A 22,019-nucleotide genomic window follows, 5' to 3' on the forward strand; every position below is an offset into this window, starting at 1 on the left:
CAGTGCATCCACTAGCTCTGCAGCTACCCTTTTTAGAACCCAAGGTTGCAGGCCATCAAGTCCTGGAGGCTTGTTGACTTTTAGCCCCTTGTGTTTCCCTGTACTGTTATCCTGTTGATATCAATAACCTCAAGTTCCTCACTCTTATTAGCCCTTTGATTACCCTCTATTTCTGATATGTAATTTGTATCCTCTACTGTGAAGGCAGACACAAGATTTATTCAGCTTCTCAGCCATTTCCTCATTTCCCATGGTAATTTCCCGTCCTTACCTCTAAGGGACCAACATTTACGTTAGCTACCCTTGATCTTTTTATATTCTTGTAAAAGTTCTTGGTCTTTTTTATTTCTTGCTAGTTTACTCTCATTTTCTATGTTTTCCCTTTTTTTGGTCACCGTTGCTGGTTTCTAAAACATTCCCAATCCTCAGGCTTACTACTATTCTTTGCAACATTATCAGCCTCTTCTTTAATCTAATACTATCTTTAACTTCCCTCTAATACTATCTTTAACTTCCCTGCTAAGCCACAGATGGATCTTTCTTGCTGAGATTTTGGTTTTTAATGAAGTGTATTTTTGTTGAACATTTTGAATTGTTTCTTTAAATTTCCCACTGTTTATTTATCACCATACCTTTCAGTTTATTTACCCAATTTATCTTGGCCAGCTTTCCCCTTAAACAGTAAAATCTATTATCTGGCATGCGTAGGGAATGCATGGTGCTGGTTATCAAAATGCCGGTTAACAGAGTTCCATTTACCAATGACATACAGTGCAATACTTGTAGCATGAACTAACATGCAAGCACTCAGGATGTAAAGAGAAGTATTCTGTTTACTTCTAACCTTCAGCAGTACATTAAAACATAAAGTATAAAACAATACAGTATACATTCATGGGTCACGGATAACTCTGTAATCGCTTCAGGTTGGTAAGTGACAATTTGTGTTAAGGGAACATCAGAAATTCCGGTTCGTGGAGAATTCCGGTGGGTAGCGTACCTGTTAATGAAGCTTGCTGCACTTAATGTAATTGCCTTTGTTTAAGTTTAATGTTTTTTTTTGGGACTGGAGTATGTTGCTTTATGTTTTATGATTACATTTTTCCCCCCCAGAGGTTTTTTTACTATGAAATTATTAACTAGACCTGCCTCATTTGCACGACACTGGATCTAAAATAGCTTTATTCCTAGTTGGTTTCATAGTGTATTGTTCCAGGAAACTGTTGAGAAGATCACCTTTGCCAATTTGATTTAACCAGCCTCTATGAAGATTAAAGTCCTCCATGGTTATTATAGAACACAAACTTTCCTGATTTTTTTTTTCTGTGAAGCTTGTACGACTCTCACCGATCTACCCCCTGGTTTGTTATCGAAATTTGACATGTTTTCTCCTTCTGTTGTATCCTGTTTATGAATTTTGAAGCTGTGTTTTTGTTGGCTAGTTGCAACTTTTTCATTTTTTAACCATTACTATACCCTGTCACCTTTGGTCTTTCATCAGACCGAGGCAGCATCTTTTGTTCCTGGTGGACAGCTTGCCCCGCAACCTCTGGGTCAACGGAGTGGTGGAGGTAGACCACAGCCCATGCAGAATGCAAGACAGACAGCTTATGAAATGAGAGTACAGGGTAGAGATCAACAAAACAAGGTAAGAATATGATAGGTTTTAGAAGGGAAAGCAAATGTTTATGATCAGATATTTTTATTGTTTGCCTAAGGAGGTAACAACTGTTACATCAGAAGGCCATGTTTCTAACCATGTTCTAAGATACTGTGGTTCTTATACAGTTCCACTAAGATGCTTCAAAGTTAAATTATGTTGTTAGGGATATAGCTTAATGAAAGCATTGTCTTGTTTGTTCTTAAAATATGGAACACATTTGGGTTTAATTCCAGAAATAAAGACTCAATGTAGTAACTTGTCTTTTAATAAAAGAAGGTACCTCATCACTAACATTTGAATTTTAGTTATAAAGCTCATCTATAGTCCCTGGAAGCATCATTTTGAACAGTCCACAGAATGGGCTATAGTTTGCTGATCTAAGGTTAAAAGTGTGGCTGTGTTTTCTTAAATGTTGCATATTGCACTTAAAGCATTCTCATTGAAGGCGATTTCCTCCAGCTGCACTTGATCTCTGCACATTGTTCTCACAAGCTATTGAAATAAATGTTTATAGGGTTGCATTGAAGGAGATCTGTAAGGAAGATCATTTTAAAATTGGGGGGAGAAATCTGAACAGAATAGAAGTTCTTAGTTCTTCATGTTTTTTTTACCATTTTATATGCTTCAGATGAAAGCAATATTTTAATAGTTTTGATGGTTTTGATTTGTAGCTTTTTCAGCAACTCTAATTCCTCTTTCTTTCCACCTCCCTCAACGAGAAAAATACCTTTATGAGAAGTTCTGATTATTTTCCTTTGGTATATCTTTCAAGTAGCGTATATCTTACACGTAACTTCTGTTACTTTAAGAGGCTGAATATCTCAGTTGCTGTTAATTTGAATGTTGATGCCCTGTACTTATAATTTAAAGAGTTTTGTAATTTGCAATTGTGTATGCTGTAACTTTGTATTCCAAGCCCATTCATATTCTAGTTAACGATTACTAACAATTTTGTGTTGCTTACAATAAATGTTATTTTAATGCCTTAATTCCTGGCAATAAATGTGCTTGTATTGTTTTATCCAAAAACTAACTCTGTTTATACTCTTAGGTTTATTGCCAATGCACAGTGATTTATGCTTGTACCAACATAATTCCAGAGTCAGGCCTAGATGTTGTTACCTTGTGCAGCTTGGGTTTGACCCTTAATGTGGAGTTAAAGGTAGATGGCAAAGTGTTAAAGGGTGTATGTTGAAGTCCTTCAATTTTTTGTTTAAAACCCATCTGATCATTTAAATGCTGAGTCTGGATTTTCCCCTTGCATCCTGAGCATTTAAAATATTATTTCTGGGAGGAAGAATTATAGTTTATCTTTTATTTTAATGTTCATACTGAAGACATTTTCACCGAAAGTGTGATTGCTATTTCTTTTTTAAAGAACTGTTGCATCACAAGATTATCTGATGGGAGTATTTTTTTGGGGGGGTTGGGGGGGTGGGGGGTGATTGGGAGGAAAATAAACTGCTGTGGAAGAAAAGTTTTGTAACTTGAATTGGAAAAGCTAGGCCAGAAGGTGTAATTGTATGTAAAGTGTTCCTTTTTCCCACCCATTTGATCTCATTTCAGAATATATGCCACTGTTGGGAAATAATCTGATTTAGTCCTTGTGGAGATCTGTGATTCTCAGTTGCTTTCCAGAAGTGCTCCATTCATGTTGGCAAAAGAATTGGCAATGTCGGGAAAATGGCTTGGTAGTAATTCCATTGTGTATTTTCTTTTGTACAAGAGGATAAAATTGGAAGTGAATGATCATGATGTCTGCAGCAAAGGGCTAGTGAAACGTTATTTCAACGTGGAAATTTGATACAAGTGTGTTGAAACGCGGGTAGGGAAAGATCAGGAATAGGGAGTTGGTGGGTTTATGACTTTTTCACTTTAGATTTTCAGTCCAGCCTATTTCACTGTGTTAGTGAATGGGTTTTGAAACCACATCGCTTAACAATCCACAGTTTAATACAAATTGAGAGGTCATAATCGGCAGTAGTTTCAGAATTGGGAAAATACATAAGGTTTGCAGAGGAGCAACTCTGGTTGGGATTAAAGTGGCTTATTGGAATATTGGAGGCAAGTGTGCTTGATACTGGGAGTAAAAAGCAGATGCATTTTTCATTCTCCAATGGACACTGTCTTTTACATTTAAAAATCAGCCAGTCCATAAATTTAGAAAATTAGAGAGGGTTGAGGGAGGGGCAATGGGAAAATAAGAGATCAAAATTCTTATAGGGCTTGACAGGGTAGATGCAGGAAGGATGTTTCCCCTGGGTGTAGGATCTAGAACCAGAGGACACAGTCTCAGATTAAGTGGTAGGCCATTTAGGACTGGGAGGAAGAGGAATTTCTTCAGCCAGAGGATGGTGAGTTTTTGGAATTCTCTACCCCGGAGGACTGTGGAGGCTCAGTCATTGAGTATGCTCAAAGCAGAGGTTGATAGATTTCTAGGTACCGATGACATTATGGGATATGGGATAGTGTGGAAAGATGGAACTGAGGTAGAAGATTAGACATGATCCAGTTAAGTGGCGGAGTAGGCTCAAGAGGCTGAATGGCCTACTCCTCTTATGTTCCAATGTCCTATGTTCCCTGTGTGCACATGTTTGTGCCATCAGCCCCCTTTCTATAAGTATGTAAAGGAGAAGCAAAAGGTGAAATGTTAAGTATTGGATAGAAGAAGTATACCAGCAACTCTTTGGGTGTGATTGATCTGTGCATTTATTCTTTTGATTTAAGTGCCATGTCTAAAATTACAAATTCAGAGGAATTTGACCACAATACCTTTGGGCTAAATGGAAATGTAAAATGTGATTTCCTGTCAGGAAACATGATTTTCTGTTGTTGTGACAATTGCCCCTCCAGCATGGTAGCATGTTGTCTTGAATGAGATCTAGCTTAACTAAGCAGGTGAATCAGCTGCTGCAAAGGCAGCCATATTTTCTGGTGCTGATAAGTTGAGAGATGCAATATACTTGACCTGGCCAATAGAAGTGGGTTTGAGCACTCTGGCCTGGCCCCTGTATATTTCTGTCAGCCACCTGGGGAGACATGGTAGCCAGCAGTAAAATTTGCAATGCCATAAATTCAGAAACTTGTTTGCTTAGCAGCTCTCACAACTATGAAAAAAATAAATGAACAGTTCCTATATCAGCAGGGGTAAAGGCTGTAAAAGTTCGGATGGTTTAGTACTCCAATAAGCTCCCCAAGTAGATAAGCTCCCTGAACCCCTCTCCCTCACTTTTGTTTTTTAAGATACTCCTTAAAATGTACCTCTTTCACCAGGTTTTTAGCCAGTTGGCATAGAATCTCCTTATGTGACTTGGTGTCATAGTTTGTTTTATAATGCCTCTGTGAAGCACCGTGGAATGTTTTATTATGTGAAAGGCACTATATAAATACAAGCTGTTGGTATAGTGCTGCAAATACCTGAATTTATGGAGACAATAGTGATGAAATGATAATGGAAAAATTGATTACTTTAAGATACATAAAGCAACAGACCCATATGAAAACAATTGAAGAACACAGAGAAATTAGGGTGGAGGAAATTTTGAAGGATGTTGAGCATCAAAACATTGACAATGTTTTCCTTACTGGATAAAGAATTTTATAGGCATGTTAGGTTGACATCGTTAGTGAGAAAACTTTGGGAGTTAAGGAAGAAACTGTAAGTATCTGGAAAAAGGAAAACAAACATGGCTTTCTGGGAGATAAACAATGCATCGCAATTTTTTTGAATTTCTTCTGTATACAGTCGTTAGTAGATGAGAATATGAATTTGAAACCTTTTCTTTCAGAAAGCATTTCACATAGTTCCTCAAAAGACTGATATTTAATAAATTAGGTTCCAGCTTCATATAATTTTAGTCTGGCGGATAACTTCATGTATTAACATGTTTGAGGTTGCCACAGACCCTAGCACCTGGAGATATAGGCTTGAAGAGGGACATAGGAGCAGGAGTAGGCCATTTGGCCCCTCGAGTCCATCATTTGATAAGATCATGGCTGATCTGGTTGTGGTCTCAACTCCACTTTCCTGTCTGTCCCACATAAGATGCATAATGAACTTGGTGATACAGATGTCATGGTACATGAATCACAAAAGTTAGTGTGCAGGTACAGCAAGTGATTAGGAAGGCAAATGGCACTCTGGCATTTATTGCAAGGGGAATGGAATATGAAAGTAGGCAAGTTTTACTGCAACTATACAGGGCCTTGGTGAGACCACATCTGGAGTACTGTGTACAGTTTTGGCCTCCTTATTTGAAAAAGGATATGCTTGCATTAGAAGCAGTTCAGAGAAGGTTCACTCGATTCATTCCTGGGATGAAGGCCTTTGTTATGAAGAAAGGCTGAACAGGTTGGGCCTTTACCCATTGAAGTTTAGAAAAATGAGAGGTGATCTTGTTGAAACTAAAAGATCTGAGGGGACTTGATAGGGTGGATACTGGGAAAATGTTTTCTCTTGTGGGGGAGACTAGAACTAGGGGACACAGTTTTAAAAGAGAATGATCAAAAATCTATTGAAATCTCACCTTGAATAAATTCAATGACCCAGCCTCCACTGTTTCTGAGAGAGAATTCCACAGACCAACTACCATCAGAAAAATTTCTCACCTCTGTCTTAAAAGGGAGACCTCTTATTTTTAAAGTATGTCCCTTAGTTCTAGTCTCCCCCACGAGGAAACATCCCTGTGGCACTACGCTTATTACAGCTTGCCAACACTTGTTAGTTACATTTTTCTTTTTTAAACATTTGTAGAAACTCTTACTATCTGTCTTTATTTTCCTAGCTAGCTTTCTCTCATGCTGTAATTTTTCCTGCTTTATTGTTTTAGTCATTCTTTGCTGGTCCTTAAAACATGTTCAATCTTCTGACCTGCCACTAAACTTCACAGAGTTGTACAGTTTCTCTTTCAATTTGACACTACCCTTAATTTCCTTATTTAGTCACAGATGATGCATCCATCTCAAAGTCTTTCTTTCACACTGGGATAAATCTTGAAGAGAGTTATTAAATATCTCCTTAAAAGCTTGCCATTTCATCTTTACTATCCTATCTTTTACCCTAGTTTCCCAGTTCACTTTAGATACCTCTACTTTCAAACCCTTCATTCAGGTTTAAAACACTAGTCTTAGAATGAAATTTCTCCCTTTCAAACTAAACATGAGATTCTGTCATGTTATGATCGCTGTCGCCTAGAGGCTCCTTTACTATAAGGTTACTGATTAATCCTGTCTCATTGCACAATAGCAGGTTTAGAATAGTTTATTCCTTTGTTGGAAAAATATTATATGTATTCTTGAATTCCTTTTTAAGTCAATGTGAGGCTTGTAATTGTAATTTTTGAGGTTCATTTTCTGGTTTTCCTTAAGTTTCTGCCATTTTTCTTCCTTTTCCTTCTGCATTTACGACTAATTATATAATTATCAAAGTATTTAAAAAGAGCAAATTAATATGAATTATGATTTTTGATCTTGTATTGAATAAATAGATGTGAACATTGGTAGAACAGGAGAGATGAAAATGGGGCTGTTCAGATAATGGATCGAGTAAACATGGTAGACCAGGTGGCCTTTAAGTCCCACCCTAATAACTGTAATGCTTTTCTCCCTGAAATTGGGCTAGAATTCTTCGAGGGGAGTTAATTGCATAGGTGAGACCTTGATTGGAGAATTATGAATATGACAGCTGTGGTAGACATCATGTGATGTACCTGATATAAGGGATGCAAATGTATAGAATAAATTCCAAGCTCTTAACCTCTGTTAATTTGGAAAATAAAGATTGATAAAGGAATTTTGTACAACGTCTTTACTTAATGGTTTGTTGGGCTACGTGTCTGCGTATTTGTATTCATTATTCTTCAGTGCTATCCTGTCCCTGGAGAGTCTGCACACTTCAAAACCAACGTAAAAAGAATCCGAAGCATGAGACCCCCATTATTTGCTTAAAATGAAAAGAAGATTTATTTGATGGGTTGGCCAAGCAGGGTACATGCACTAGACTTTGTGGAGTTTGTTTAGGAGCTGCTTAATGTGCTTCTTAGCTGTTTATAAACGAAGGAGAAGACTGGTGTTGAATGCACGGTGACCCAATGGAGCCTAATTCAGTAACTGAGTTGCTGTTATAATGCTTGGTTTTGAAAGTTTGGGCTTGGTGGCGCACTTCTGGAACTTGGGTTCAAATCCAGAATGATGAGATTAAAGTTTTTCTTTGTGGCTACAAGGGGCCACTGAGTTTGGGCAGATTCTATCTATCCCTGAGTAGGCAGGCTTGTTTTGCAAAATTGTGCTGAGTTTAATAATAATTTTGCAGTCTCATTAGTGAGAAAAGGGGCACCGTGGAGGGAGCTTTGCCTTGCACATGACTGTGCAATAACTGACCTTGCAGTACTTGATGGTGAGACAGGGTGACTGAGATGAGCAGAGCACAGTTTCAGACAGTGGAAGTTTCCCTGCCTTCCAGCAAGGATGCCTGCCCCCCTGATGGAAATTCAAATTCAATAACCTGCAACATCTAAGGAATGAAGTTATTTCAAAAATCCAATTGCAATGATAGATAATTATGCAACAAATGAATTCTCTGTCAAAATATTCACTTTTGTTGCTATGAAGTTACTGGTTTATTTCAGTAAATAATGTTCCCTCTAAATTTTATTTGTATTGGGTAGGTCATAAATTAATCTGAGCATCACTTTTTTGTCCTTATGTAGCTTACATTATAAAAGTTACTGAACTTGCATACAGTTTTGAGATGCCTGTTTAATTCAATGCATGATACATTTCAGTTTGTTCAATGAATACCAATGCACCCTGGAGGAAACATTCATTTCCTCCCACAGGGCTCATTCCCCTTCTCATCCCACACCTGAACTGTTGGCTTCCCGTTTCTGACACAAGGGCTCATACGTGTGTGTGGACAGCTTGTCAGTCCATGCTTAGATCATAAACAATTTTAAAAATCCGTTCACCTCAGCAAACAGTGAAATGAAGTCTCAATTAGGATTGTTTCTCATCCATTATCCATTAACCTACATAGTTTCAATGAACTTTGGGCTTCCAGGCTGATGTATGTGGCTCAGCCAAAGTGAAACTTGGGTCTTAATGGCCATGCACCATATATGATCAATAATCCAATCTGCATTATAACCTTGCCCATTGTGTTCATTGAGATTAAATCCTTTGATCAGCTTCAACCCATCATCTGGCCATGATGAGATGTGCCCCCTGGCTTTGGTTGCTGTGAGCCTTTCTGGGCCATTGAGCTCCAGGCTGAGCCCTGGGCAGTTAAGAGCTGTGGAATGGGGAGCACCTCTGAATCTAACTCTAATTCGGGGTCAAAAACCATACACGCCCCAGGCCCCATGACAGTCAGCCAATTCAGCCCTCCCCCTATAGTAATCTGCTTCCTGGAAAATTTTCCAAGTCTCTCTTCCCCTCCCACAAGCTTTGACTACTGAATCTGGGACGTTCTCAGCTTCTGAAGCTCAATCACTCCTAGGGCTCCTGGCCCTCCCACCCTTCTCTCTGTGAATCTCACTTCCGGGTACATGCCCCTTGCCCTCTGCTCGAGGTCCCTACTCCTCCAATCACAGCTGCACTTCTTCCTACTCTCTCCAGCTGCTTGCGCTTTTCTTGTTGGGGTTTGATGTTCCGCTTGGCCTCCCACTTGAGCTCCCTGAGTGGGTGGCCTGTTTATTTCAATGTGTGTACTGCTGACCATGAGCTGCTGTCTCATTTGTTTTGATGTTCTTTAACACCAAAAAAGATTGAATGAATCATTTATGACATTATTATAGAATAGCAAGGGTGTGGTTTGATGATTGAACTTAAAATTGATTCACGGTTTTGGTGTTGTTTTGAGCAGAGTTATTCTAACCCAAAGATGCAACACATCCTAAAACACATGATACAAGTCATGATTTATGCTGCAAAGAGCACTTTTCCACATTTACATTTAGGTGGAACTTGAGCCACATGGTAAGTGACAACTGACTGGTATGTGACTGGGATGACTGCTGCTGCAAGGTCAGTGGGGAAAGTAGAGGCTACAAGAATGGCAAAGTCAGCATGAATAGTATAATTTTCACGGAAGTGTTTCAAAGAAAAATTATTTTGCTTGTCCTTTTTTTAATATTTAGCCTGATGTCCTCTGAATACCTCCCAATAACATCATTCAGCATTTGTAATCCCTGTAGGTACCTATCAATATGATTTGTCTATTAAATAATATTGGCTCAGGCAGGAATAAAAATAGCCTAAAGATTTTTTTTAAAAAGGATGAGAGTGATGTCAAGGTTATCAATAGTGTTAAAGATAATATAAATACTATATATTCAGAATTCAGAAAAAATATATAGGCAATAATAAAATAACTGATTTAACAAAAAGAACAAAAGTGATTTTTGTTTTAAGAGTGGAGTAAGTTAAAATGTGTGTTATAAGCATGAGTGCATAAAGGCAGGTTAGGGTCCGTTGCCCAGTTAAACATTTTATACTCGAAAGCAGGTAGCACAAGAAATGAAACAAATTAGCACTACAGATTCATCTTAAAGGATGTGATGTAGTCACCATCATTAAGACATGGCTACCAGTTAGGTATGACTGGGAGATAAATACTTGGGTTATAAGGACTTTGGAAAGAACAAAGTTGGAAAAAGAAGAATAGCAATATTGAACAAGAGATTATCGTGGCATTATCAGTAATACTGTAGATAGAGTTTCAAAATAGAAAAGGATGCAAGACTTGGGTCGGAGTTATTTATAGACCTTCGGATCGCAGTGATAAAGTAGCAGGATCCATAAAAGTGGAGATTAGAGAAACTTGTCGCAAGCAGACTAGTTATAATGGAAGACTTAATTTTTATTTTGACGGGGGAAACCAAACAGCTTGAGCCCCAAAGACAGTGAATTTTATGTATTTGGCAGCTTTTCTGGAACAACATGTTTTGAACCAAAAACAGAACATGTCATAATAAAATTTAATAATAAGTAATGAATGTGAAGTATTTAATCTGATGCTAAGAGAACACCTAGCTAACAATAACCGAAATATGATAGAATGAATTCTGAGAGAGATGGGTGAGTCACAAACGAAGGCTTTAGATTTGAAGCAATGCTGACTGGAGGGATGAGGCAGGAATTAATTGATGACTGGACAGACGATAAAATGATTAGAGTTGCAAAAAGGAATACGTGAAAATTCTTTCAAGGGATAGCAAGGGCAATACTACAGGGTTTTTACTAATCTTAGAGGGTGGGAAAGAGCTTGGTTTATTTTCTTTGGAGTTTAGAAGAATGAGGGGCGATCTCATTGAAATGTACAGGGTTCTGAAGGGGCTTGATAGGGTGGGCGCTGAGAGATTGTTTCTGCTGGTCGGGGAATCTGAAACATGAAACACGAGGGCACAGCCTCAGGATAAGGAGCCGATCATTTAGGACTGGGGTGAGGGGAAGTTACTTATTCAAGGAGTTGCGGATGCTCTATCATTGAATACGTTTAAGGCTGGGATAGACAGATTTTTGGTGTCTCAGGGAATTAAGGGATATGGGGAATGGGCAGAGAAGTTGAATTGAAGCCCAAGATCAGCCATGATTGTAATGAATTGCGGAGCGGGCTCGCTGGGCCAGATGGTCTATTCCTATTTTTTGTAAAGAGTAATGTAGGCCCCTTAATTACGGGGCGATCTAATCTCTCATTTGAAACCAAGATTATTTCTGAGACTGCTGCATTGTTTTGGAAAATTTCCTCTTAAATTCCTTGACTGCTGTATTATTTTAGTTAAATAAACTGTTGCCTTTAATTCAAGTTAATAAACTATTCATTTAGTTTCAAATGTTTTCAGAGAAATACCATCCCCAGTTTGTAAAATACCCTTTTTTTTTGTTGCCACCCTAAGCATTTCTGTGGGATGAATTAAATTTTCTAGCTCAATGAGCTTGGAATACAGTGAAACATGTTTCAGTGCTACCCTGAAGCTGCAATAGTGTTTTAGCTCTAACTTATTTAATTGGATGGAAAAATGTTTCCCAAAAACAGGTTGTATGGAATTGGACTGGTAAATTGCCCTTGAGCAAAAGTTATAATTAAATTTCAGAAGCTATGTTGTACCACAGGCAGCAGGTATAGGTTCATGTCCACTAGCCCTAACTTTGATCATGACATTGGAAATCTGGCTCAGTCGTTCCAGGACTGCTTTTATGACTCATTTTGAGCAGCAGTTGCAGGTGCCTGGTGTGCAGTCACTGGCTCCCATTCTCCAGCAATAGCTGGAACATAGAAACATAGGGGAGAATTTTCTCCCCGTCGGGGGTGCTGGGCGGGCTTGCAGCCGTTTTACGTGGGCAGGCCAATTAAGGCCCAGAAGTGTTGAGCGCTCCCTGTGCGGGCGGGGGGAGGAGGCTGCGTATGCACGTGAAAGAGCGCAGAAATCTCTGAGGCACAGAGCTGCCTCGTGGAGGTTAGTTTGATTATCAAAAATTTAAATAAAGAAAAAAAATGTTTAAACGTCCCCTCATGTGACAGTGTCACATGAGCTGGGACATGTCAATGAACTTTAATAAAAAATTTTATTCACTTTTTATAAACACTTCATGAAACCTCACCCTGCCCGTGGATGAGGTTTCACGATAAATGTGAAGGCCGCCTGGGCTCTTCACCTGCCCCCCCCCCCCCCCCCCCCCCCCCCCCCCCCCCCGCCAACCTTAAGGTTGGACGGGCAGCTCCATTAATTATTTTAATTAGTTTAATTAATTAGTTTTTAAATGGCCTTAATAGGCGTTTGACAGTTCGGGCGCACCGCTGACTCCGGTGTGCGGCCGCCGAACTGAGGATTGGAACGCCACGCGGAGACGTCGGGACGCACGCTCGACATCACAGCGCGTCATTCGACGCATCGGCAAGCAGGACCCGCCCTCGCACACTGTCCCGAAGATTCTGGCCACAGAAGATAGGAGTAGGTCATTTGGCGCTTTGAGCATGCTGCACCATTCAATATGATCATGGCTGATCCTCTATCTCAACGCCATACCTTATTTATTCGCTCATGGGATGTGGGCGCCGCTGGCTCGGCCAGAATTTATTACCCACCCTAATTGCCCTCATTCAGAGAACATAAGAAATAGGAGCAGGAGTAGGCTATTCAGCCCCTCAAGCCTGCCCTGCCATTCAATAAGATCATGGCTGATCTGCCCCTTCTCTTTCATGCCAGATAAGAATAAGAGGGCTTTTTTTTTTAAAAAGAGCCAACCACATTGCTGTGCGCCTGGAGTCTCACGTTCACTATTTAAGTAATACTGTGCCATTCAGTTTTTCTTACCGAAGTGGATAACTTCACACTTATTCATGTTATACTGCATCTGCCATTTATTTGTCCACCCACTTGTCGAAATCATCTTGGAGCCTCTTAACATCCTCCTCACCACTTACACTCTCACCAAGTTTTGTGTCGTCAGCAAACTTGGAAATATTGCATTTGGTTCCTTCATCCATATCATTGATATATACTGTGAATACCTGGGGCCCAAGCACTGGTCCCTATGGTACTCCACTAGTCACTGCCTGCCACTCCAAAAAAGACCCATTTATTCCTACTGCTAACCAATTCTCAATCCATGTCAATATATTACCCCCAATCCCATGTGCTTTAGTTTTGCACACTAACCTCTTATGTGGGACTTTATCAAAAGTTTTTTGAAAATCCAAATACACCACCTCCACTGGTTCTCCCTTATCTATTCTGCTAGTTACGCCCTCAAAAAAACTCCAGTAGGTTTGTCAAAGATGATCTTCCTCTCTCAAATCCATGTTGACTTTGCCCAATCCTGTAGATATTTCCAAAGTATCCTGAAGAAAAAAGGGAAAGGCCAATTCCATGAAATTGCATGACTAAAGGAATCTGGATCTGGTAAAAGAAACAGATGTTGTGCAATTATAAGCACATGCATGCACTAAATCATTTGTAGGAAACTCCTGGCTGCGAGTTTACTAGAGGATTATCCCATTTAAAATATGCAAATGCTTTCTTTAAAGTGGTTGACAAAGGAATTTCATACGAATGTCTTTGTGTTCTAGTATTATAGCATAACCTGATTTTTACCTCTGGTGTGAAATGAGAATATTTTCATGTAAATGAGGGTACGGGGACAACTTCATGAACAAAGTATTTCTAGGAAACATTGAGCATCACTTTTCATAGTATATCTTTTCAGTTTTAAACTCCATTATTCCTTCCATCAGTTTTTTTCCAGTCGTTTCTGCAAATGTTGCTGGGATACAGTCCCATAGGCGAGTCATGGCCTCTGACACTTTTTGCAAGTGGACGTTCTTCTTGTGAGCGTAAACATTGCGCTGACTAGCTATCTATCGATCATGGGGAATATCACGATAAATAGTGTTCACCTAATGTCTATACAGACATATTTCCAGCACTGGTTAATGGATAGTAACGGTTAACGGATAGTAACCTGTAACGGGACCCCAGGCTCAGAATATTTGTGTTCCTCTGGTCTTCCACACTTGGCGCTAAGGATAATTGTGATGCCGCATGTGAGATCAGCTAAGTTCAACACAGCAGATTGATTGAATCACAAACTCCAACCCCCCCCATCCTCATTGGTTGTTCACTGCCAATTAACCACTGTCAATAGAGAGCAGGTTTTGATTGTTTTCATCCAGGAAACTAGCAATGTTGCTAAGCCATTATTATGCAGCATCTGCATGAAGCAATTCAAATTGTCAGAATGCAAATATAGGATAATCCACAGCATCACAGTATCTTTGCAGTGCAGAAGGAGGCCATTCGGCCCATCGAGTCTGCTGGCTCTCTGCAAGAGCATTCCACCTAGTCCCATTCCCCTGTCTTATGCCTGTAAGCTTGCGCATCCTCTCTTTTCAGATAGCAATCCAATTCCCTTTTGAATACCTTGATCGAACCTGCCTCCACCACCCTTTCAGGAAGTTTGATCCAGACTCCAACCACCCTTAAGGAAAATTTTTTCACCCAATCACATTTAGAGTCATAGAGTTATACAGCACAGAAACAGGCCCATTGTGCCCATGCCAGCCATCAAGCACCTATCAATTCTAATCCATATTCCAGCATTTGGCCCATAGCCCTGTATGCTATGGTGTTTCAAGTGCTCATCTAAATACTACTTAAATATTGAGGGTTCCTGCCTCTACCACCCCCTCAGGCAGTGTGTTCCAGATTCCAACCACACTCTGGGTGAAAAACATTTTCCTCAAATCCCTTCTAAACCTCCTGCCCCTTATCTTAAATCTATGCCCCCTGGTTATTGACACCTCCGCTAAGGGGAAAAGTTTCTTCCTATTTACTCCTTTTGCCCATTATTTTGAATTTGTGCCCTCTCGTTCTTGATGCTCTCTTGAGTGGGAACAGTTTTTCACTATTTATCCATGCCCCTCAGGATCTTGAATACCTCTATCAGATCTCCTCTCAGCCTTCTTTTCTACAAGGAAAACAGTCCCGACCTCTCCAATCTATCCTCATAAGTACAGTTTTTCATCCAGTTCTTCATCCTGGGAATCATTCCTGTGAATAATTTGTTTGCGTTCTTTACTGAGTTGTGCTACATTTCACTAGTGAGAAAAATTCAATTTTGGCACTTCAGTAATAGGGATGTACTTGAAGCAATTGCTGGAGTATCTTTCATCCAACTTTTGCTATACTTAAACAGCAAACATGTAATGCTGATTTTGGATGGAAACAAAATTTGTTCCCTTCCATTGATATGAAATTAGAAGTTTAACTTACTAAAAAAGCAGTAGCAAAGATGCATAAAATTGATGCAAGATGGTATTCTTCATGTGATGATTCTTGTTACGGAATATTGCCTGAAAGGAAATGTTCCAGAATTGATGATGATGTATGGGTCTTTGAATTAAATATGCTAGTGCTCATTATTTTAAGAAGGCAGCAGTATGCCCGACTGACTGAAGTGATATTTGAATCATGTATAGACGCTGTTTGATTGTGAGATTGTAGGCCTGTTTTACTGTTGCTTTTCTTTTGATCTCAGTGACACTTCATGTTGACATGAATTTCTGTGACTTGCTAGGTCTTGGTTCTAAACAGAAGTACATGGAACGCCAACATGGTTGCAGGCAAACTTTCACCCTAAGTTGCGATTTTTTATTTGTTGCTTACAAAGCAATGTGTAAAGTTTATTTTTAATTTTCCCTTTTTAATTTTCTAGGCATCAGCTCCCAACAATAGTTCGAATTCAGACGGAAGCCCAGTGCCTCTAGGAATGAAGAGGAAGAATGGGGATAATGATGAAGATGATGACGAGCCACCAGACAACATCAGGTACAGTTATTGGTTGATTGTCTTGTTTATCTGTTCAGCAAATTTCTAAAATAGGCGCACTAATTAATACCACTTAATTTGAAGTAACAAATGCCATCATCTCTCCCATAACTGCTTTACCATTTATCGAGTAGTAATTAATGTGGAAGGTACAGGAATGCTGAGCAAAGCACTTTGAGACATTGGAGCTGTTGATTGAGTAGTGAAATTGCAATGCAAGTAGGTTGTTCTATTAAAAGTCTCTTCTCTCTCTCAGATCAAACTCTAAATTAGACAGACAACTCTCCTTTTTATGCACATGTGAATATTCAATCTGAGTGCCTGTACAGGCACTAACCAGTTCTGTCCATTTCCATTGAATAGTTATCACTGGGGACTATAAAATGCATACAGTGCTGTGGCGGGGGTGGAGGGGAAGGTTGGGGTTGAATACTTTAAGACTAAATATTATGAACTGAGGTTGACCCTTGGGAAGCAGCACTGGTTTTCGATTAAAATAATTGTCTGACAGCAGTAATGGCTGAAAGAAAAAGTAATGTTAATTTATACTGAAGGCTTATTTTATACTGCCATTTTAGCATCAGTACTGTGGTTGTAATCCAGTGACATGCACAGACTCTTGATGAGCTGACAATTCCGAACTAGGTGTAGCTCCAGATGATCCTGATAATCTCCTAAAATAAATGGCAATTGAATGAATGTGTCCAGACATTTTTCACACTCTGCTCTCTACGACATGCTATTGTATCATTTACATCTTGGTTGAAGTGGTGGAGTTTTATTTTTCTATCATCCTTCTCTGAAAACAGACAGACATTGTTAAAGAGTGGGGGAGGTAAATCCATTAAACGTTGCCTCTGTCATTTTGTACATTTACTTTTGATGTTTTGTCTCTGATCACTCTTCAATATTGGGTGAGCTGGAAGCAACTTGCGTATACTTGCGACCATAAGCAACTTGCTTACCTCAGTTACGGACTCCAACCAATATGTATACCTGCACTTTTTGGAATCCTCTACCCCAAAAAGTTGTGAATGCTCAGTCAATGAAAATACTCAAAACTCAGATATAGATTTTTGGGTGCTTGTGGAATCAGGGAATTGGATGAGAAAGTGGACTTGATGTAGGAGCTCCACCAGAATCTTATTGAATGGCAACGGAGGCTTGAGAGGCCAAATGCCCCTATTTCTTATTTTTTTCGAATGCAAGTTTAAACCTCACCATGGCAGTTTAAAATTTGAGTTCAATTTATTTATGAAAGAAACTTGAAATCGAACATCATGTAACGGTGATCAACAATCTCTCAAATTGTTGTAAACATGACTAGAAAACTTGCTTTCCCTATACAGTTTGACCCAAATGTGACTCCCGTCCTACACCAATGTGGTTGACTTTGTGTTCTCTAAAATGACCTAACAAGCTACTCAACTGTATCAAACCAACGATTCATGAAGAAGACTTACTGCCGCCTTCTCAAGGCAACTAAGAGCGGTCTTCCTAGTAATGCCCACACCCTGAGGATGAAGTCAAAAAAGATTGAGAACAGTTGAAAACCCTTTAGGGTTTCTGATGTGTAAATGGGGAAACTGAGTGGGGTGGGGCTGGAGGAACATTGCTTCTGAGGTGGCCTCTGTCTCCTTTCTCTTAAATCAAGTTTTTGTGGGGGGGGCAGCTACTAATAATAGGACAAAGGAGATTGTCTAGCTCAAAGATTTTTATTAATTTGTTTTATCCCTTAGACAATCAAAACACGTTGAATGTTTTGGCTCTAGAAGTACAGAAATGGGGCATAGAAGTAAACTAATATAGGCCAAGAAAATAGCTGGTTTGTTTTAAAAGAAAGAGCAGGTTCCAGCCATTGTGAAACGTATAGCCCTAAACAACTCTCTTGTGTCAGATTGGTTCACCAGTATCTAACTTGCCTCTGATTCAGAAGGTCTCACTCTAGACTTGAGCTCATAATCTAGGCTGACAACTCAGTACAGGAGTGAGGATGCACCCTGTCAGATGAGACATTAAACCATGCCTGTCCACATGTTTAGGTTGACGTGAAATGTAGCATGGCACAAATCGAATAGACAATTCTGCTTTTGTCCAGATTTGCAACTATTTCAACCAGTACCACCAAAAAGATTAACTGGCCATCTGTTTGATTACCGTGCACATTGGCTATTGCATTTTCCTACATGAGTGACGTCAAAAGTATTTCAATGACTAGGAAACTCTTCAGGACTTCCTGAAGGTGTGAAAGGTGCAAATAAATGAAAGTTCATGCTCTCCTTTTCTGTCTCCTTTGTTAATTTTTATTTTTCTCACTTTCTCTCTCTCTCTCCTCTCGAGTTGACTGACTTGTGTTCTCAATTCTTGTGTGCTCGCTCTCTGTCACTTCCTGAAGAAAATTTTCAAGCCAATGGTATTCTGTTACAGTAGCAGTTGCAGACCTTGAGGATGTTTATTTTTAGTATGGGGTGGGTGGGGGGAAAGATAAAACCATAAACCAAATTGAAACAGAGTAAATTGTCAACACAAAGATCACCAGTTTAACCTGAAATAAGTGTCTTGAGTGTGTATAAAGTGCTGTTTCTAGTGACTAGCTTTCTTTTATGCCGGTATTTAGATCAGTGATTGGCTCCTCAGGCATTTTCTGAGAATTGCTGTATTATTATCCTTGGAGAGCTGTTGAGCTGCCAGAACTGGCACAAATCCTGGGATTAAGTATATTTACATAATAGGTGTAGGTACCCACTTTATTAGCTGCACAGTCTCCTACCTGACAGGAAGGGTTTCTGAGATGCTTCTTGCTGTTTTGCCAGATGTACGGCAGGGCATTGTGACTGTGGGTTCTCCAATTTGGGTGCTTCTCTTTCATATGTGTTTCCTCATGGCAATCTGACCCTGCTTGCAGTTAGGAACTTTCTTAATGTGGTCCACATGCAGAAGGCCTGCTTCTTGTTGGTGAATGTCCTGCTGGCTGCAAGAATAGCAGAGACTTTCTGGGCAGAGGTAGGCAGGATCCTCCCCTGCAATCCTCAGCATTGTAACTTAATGTGGCAGTGATCAAGAACAGGGAACCCGACAACTGCTGGCTCCACCCTAAGTTATGATCCCTCTACTGCTACAATGCTCGAGTTGCATCCCTTGAAGCAGAGTGTCTACGATTTTGTGTAAATTGATGAAAATTCCTACCAAAGCCAGTCAAGGGTTGGCTTTTCATAGGTGCTGTATTCTAGACAACTCTGACCATAGTTTGCTGCCACCAGACAGTTACAAATGTTTAAACATAGCAGGAGAGTGCAGAATTTAAGCTTGAAACTATTTTTTTTGAAAGGGCACGTGCATTTATATAGCACCTTTCCAAAAAGAAATAACCTTGCATTTATATAGCATCCGGCACAACTACCCAAAGCCAGATTAGTCACTATGTAATGTAGGAGGTGGCAGCCAATTTGCAAATCCTCACAAAACAGTAATGTGATAAAGTCCAGATAATCTGTTTTACTAATATTGATTTAGGGATAAACATTGGTCAAGACACCAGGAATAACTCCCATGGTGTTGTTTGAAATGGTGCCGTGGGACTGTGTGCATCTTTGCCTGAGAGCAGATGGGGCCTAAGTTTAATGTCTCATCTGAAAAAAAGGCACCTTTGACAGTGCAGCACTCCCTCAGTACTCAGCTGGAGTGTCGGCCTTGATTTTTCTGTTCCGGAATGAGACTAGAACCCACAACCTTCTGATTCAGGCGAGTGTGTTACCTCCTGAGCCACAGCTGATACTGGCAATGCACAGTGGCCTTTTGAATTTCACCTCTTAAAACCTTGACTGTATCATGCTCTGGCTGCCTGCAAAATTAGAGCTTTTCTGTATTGCGTGATCTGCAGAATATGTGCCTGCTTGTGCATATCGTGATGCTGTGGCATTTTGATATAATCCCTGGAATTTGGTTTAGAATTCATCCATTCTGGAATGTTTGTAAAGCTCTTATACGGTTATAAGAGTTAGAAACCAAATGAGTTAGACAGTCTTGAACCAGTTCCTGATGGTCACCAGTGGTATTAAAACCGGGCAGTCTCATGCTCAGTTCAAGAATAACTATTGTGGAAAATGGAAATATCACACTGTAATTGAGGGCACTCTGCGATTGATTGGAACATGGAGGAATGCTGCTTTACCACACCTGACCTAGGTGCACTTGATGTGGATGGTTGGTACCTGAAATGGAGAAAATGTTCCATATCTTGTTGATAAACGCAAAAACATCTTCCAGTGAGTGCTTCTTGATTTTAAAACACTTATTCCCTGCCTCTCTCAACTTGACTGTGCAGAATTGTGTTAATGTCTTTAAGGTGGAACAGCCAAGTGTTTTCCATTTATAAGCTCTTTTGGTGTGATCACAGCACCTGGAGGGGACGGAGGAAGGGGGAGCAAATGGGGCTTCAATAAATGCTTCAATTAATTTTCAGAAATGTTGAGTTGCTGATACTAGCTCGTAATGTTCTGATTATGACTTATTTACCGATGAGGTGATTGTGCTAAATGAGGATGAGGTGCTTTTGGCTCCACGCCCAGCAATTGTCGCAGGACAGGCCAGCACATAAGGAATGAGTGAAAATACTGTAGGATCAAGTTGCCTTGACTTCAGTGGCTAGATTGCAGGGGTTGCAGGTTGACCACCATCTGCCTTATCTTATGCGGAGGATAAACTGCATTCAAAGAATGAGGGCAACCGAATCACAACTAGATAGGTTTCTGTAGGCATTTTGACTTGGGTTTTGCTGCAAGGTTGGTGTGCTCTTTATGTTATAAAATCTTGTTTTTATGATACAGGCTTTGGGAAGAGGGTTGGAAACAACGTTACTATAAAAACAAGTTTGATGTTGATGCTTCTGATGAAAAATTCCGCAGAAAAGTTGTAGAATCGTATGTTGAAGGTTTGTGTTGGGTTCTTCAGTACTATTACCAGGTACGTAAGCTTTTTTGTTCTTGACCTCTTGTTGGAGTTAAGTTGCAGCGCATGGTGGATTCCAAATTGAGAGTTCTTACAAATATTAAAAGGGAAGGAATAGTGTGGAGGAGTATTTGTTTGAGTGTTTCCCTTTTACAGAATAAAATAACTCCTATCAGAAATATTGATATTTTTACAAAACAAGGTCAACTCAGGCAGTGTCTCACTCTTCTCTCTCTCGCCCCCTATGTTCTTCTGGGTGACCCAAGTTACAGATAGTGCCTCAGAGCATTTCATTGCAAACAGTAGAAGGGAAAGAAGAGACTTCGAAGCATCCAAAAGCTACCCAGCTCAAGGAAAACATACTTGAGGCTGGATGGCCTGCATTCCTAGTTATTAAAGTAGTTTCTTGTGGGTTGTTTGGTCCTTGGAATAGTTTGAAGTTGTGGCAACTGCTGTTTGCAATGGAGCTATCCAGTGCATGCCCTGGAATATGTGCCCCAGTGGCAGTCTAAAATGGTGACTGATCCTATTTCAGGGTCTGTGCAGTAGGTTTTAAAAAGTAAATGCCATGTACTATAAGTAAGTTCCCTCTACCTTAACAAGATTGTCTATATAAAAAAAACCTTCTAATTTTTTTTAAAAAGCTAAATTCTGTTCACAGGGGTGTGCTTCCTGGAAGTGGTTCTACCCATTCCACTATGCACCATTCGCTTCAGACTTCACAGACATTAAAGATATGCCTTCCACATTTGAAAAGGGAACAAAACCGGTAAGATTTTACAGTGTGTTCAGCCCTCAGGAATAAGTGCATACTGTACTTTATGCTGGCTTGCCGTCATCTAAAATGGTGAAATACTTTCTGAGAAGTTTGTAGTCTTGAGATGCAACTTAGTGAACTCTACAATCACCATGGGTAACCAATCACCATGTTGGGCCCCAGGTGTGATTTGAAGGAATTCTTAGTATTGGTAAGTAAAGTTTATGGTGATTTTTTAGGTAATGTCACCCCCAATGTATACTGGAATGAAGATTTCAGGTTCGGGTGTCTCCAGTGTTGTACATTGAACACTTGTAAGCTATAGTGT

At 39.8% G+C, this 22,019-nt stretch overlaps 1 protein-coding gene across 1 annotated transcript in view; it reads left to right on the forward strand.

The window, feature by feature from the left end:
- Positions 1-22,019, forward strand: part of xrn2 (5'-3' exoribonuclease 2) — an 86,530-nt gene that overhangs the window by 23,365 nt on the left and 41,146 nt on the right. The window contains exons 15-18 of the mRNA XM_078556387.1: positions 1,502-1,648; positions 15,875-15,987; positions 20,814-20,949; positions 21,596-21,703. Coding sequence (XP_078412513.1) covers positions 1,502-1,648; positions 15,875-15,987; positions 20,814-20,949; positions 21,596-21,703 — 504 coding nt within the window. The remainder of the gene's footprint in view (positions 1-1,501; positions 1,649-15,874; positions 15,988-20,813; positions 20,950-21,595; positions 21,704-22,019) is intronic.

Source organism: Cetorhinus maximus, chromosome 14, assembly GCF_964194155.1.
Source record: "Cetorhinus maximus chromosome 14, sCetMax3.hap1.1, whole genome shotgun sequence".
Lineage (NCBI taxonomy): Eukaryota > Metazoa > Chordata > Chondrichthyes > Lamniformes > Cetorhinidae > Cetorhinus > Cetorhinus maximus.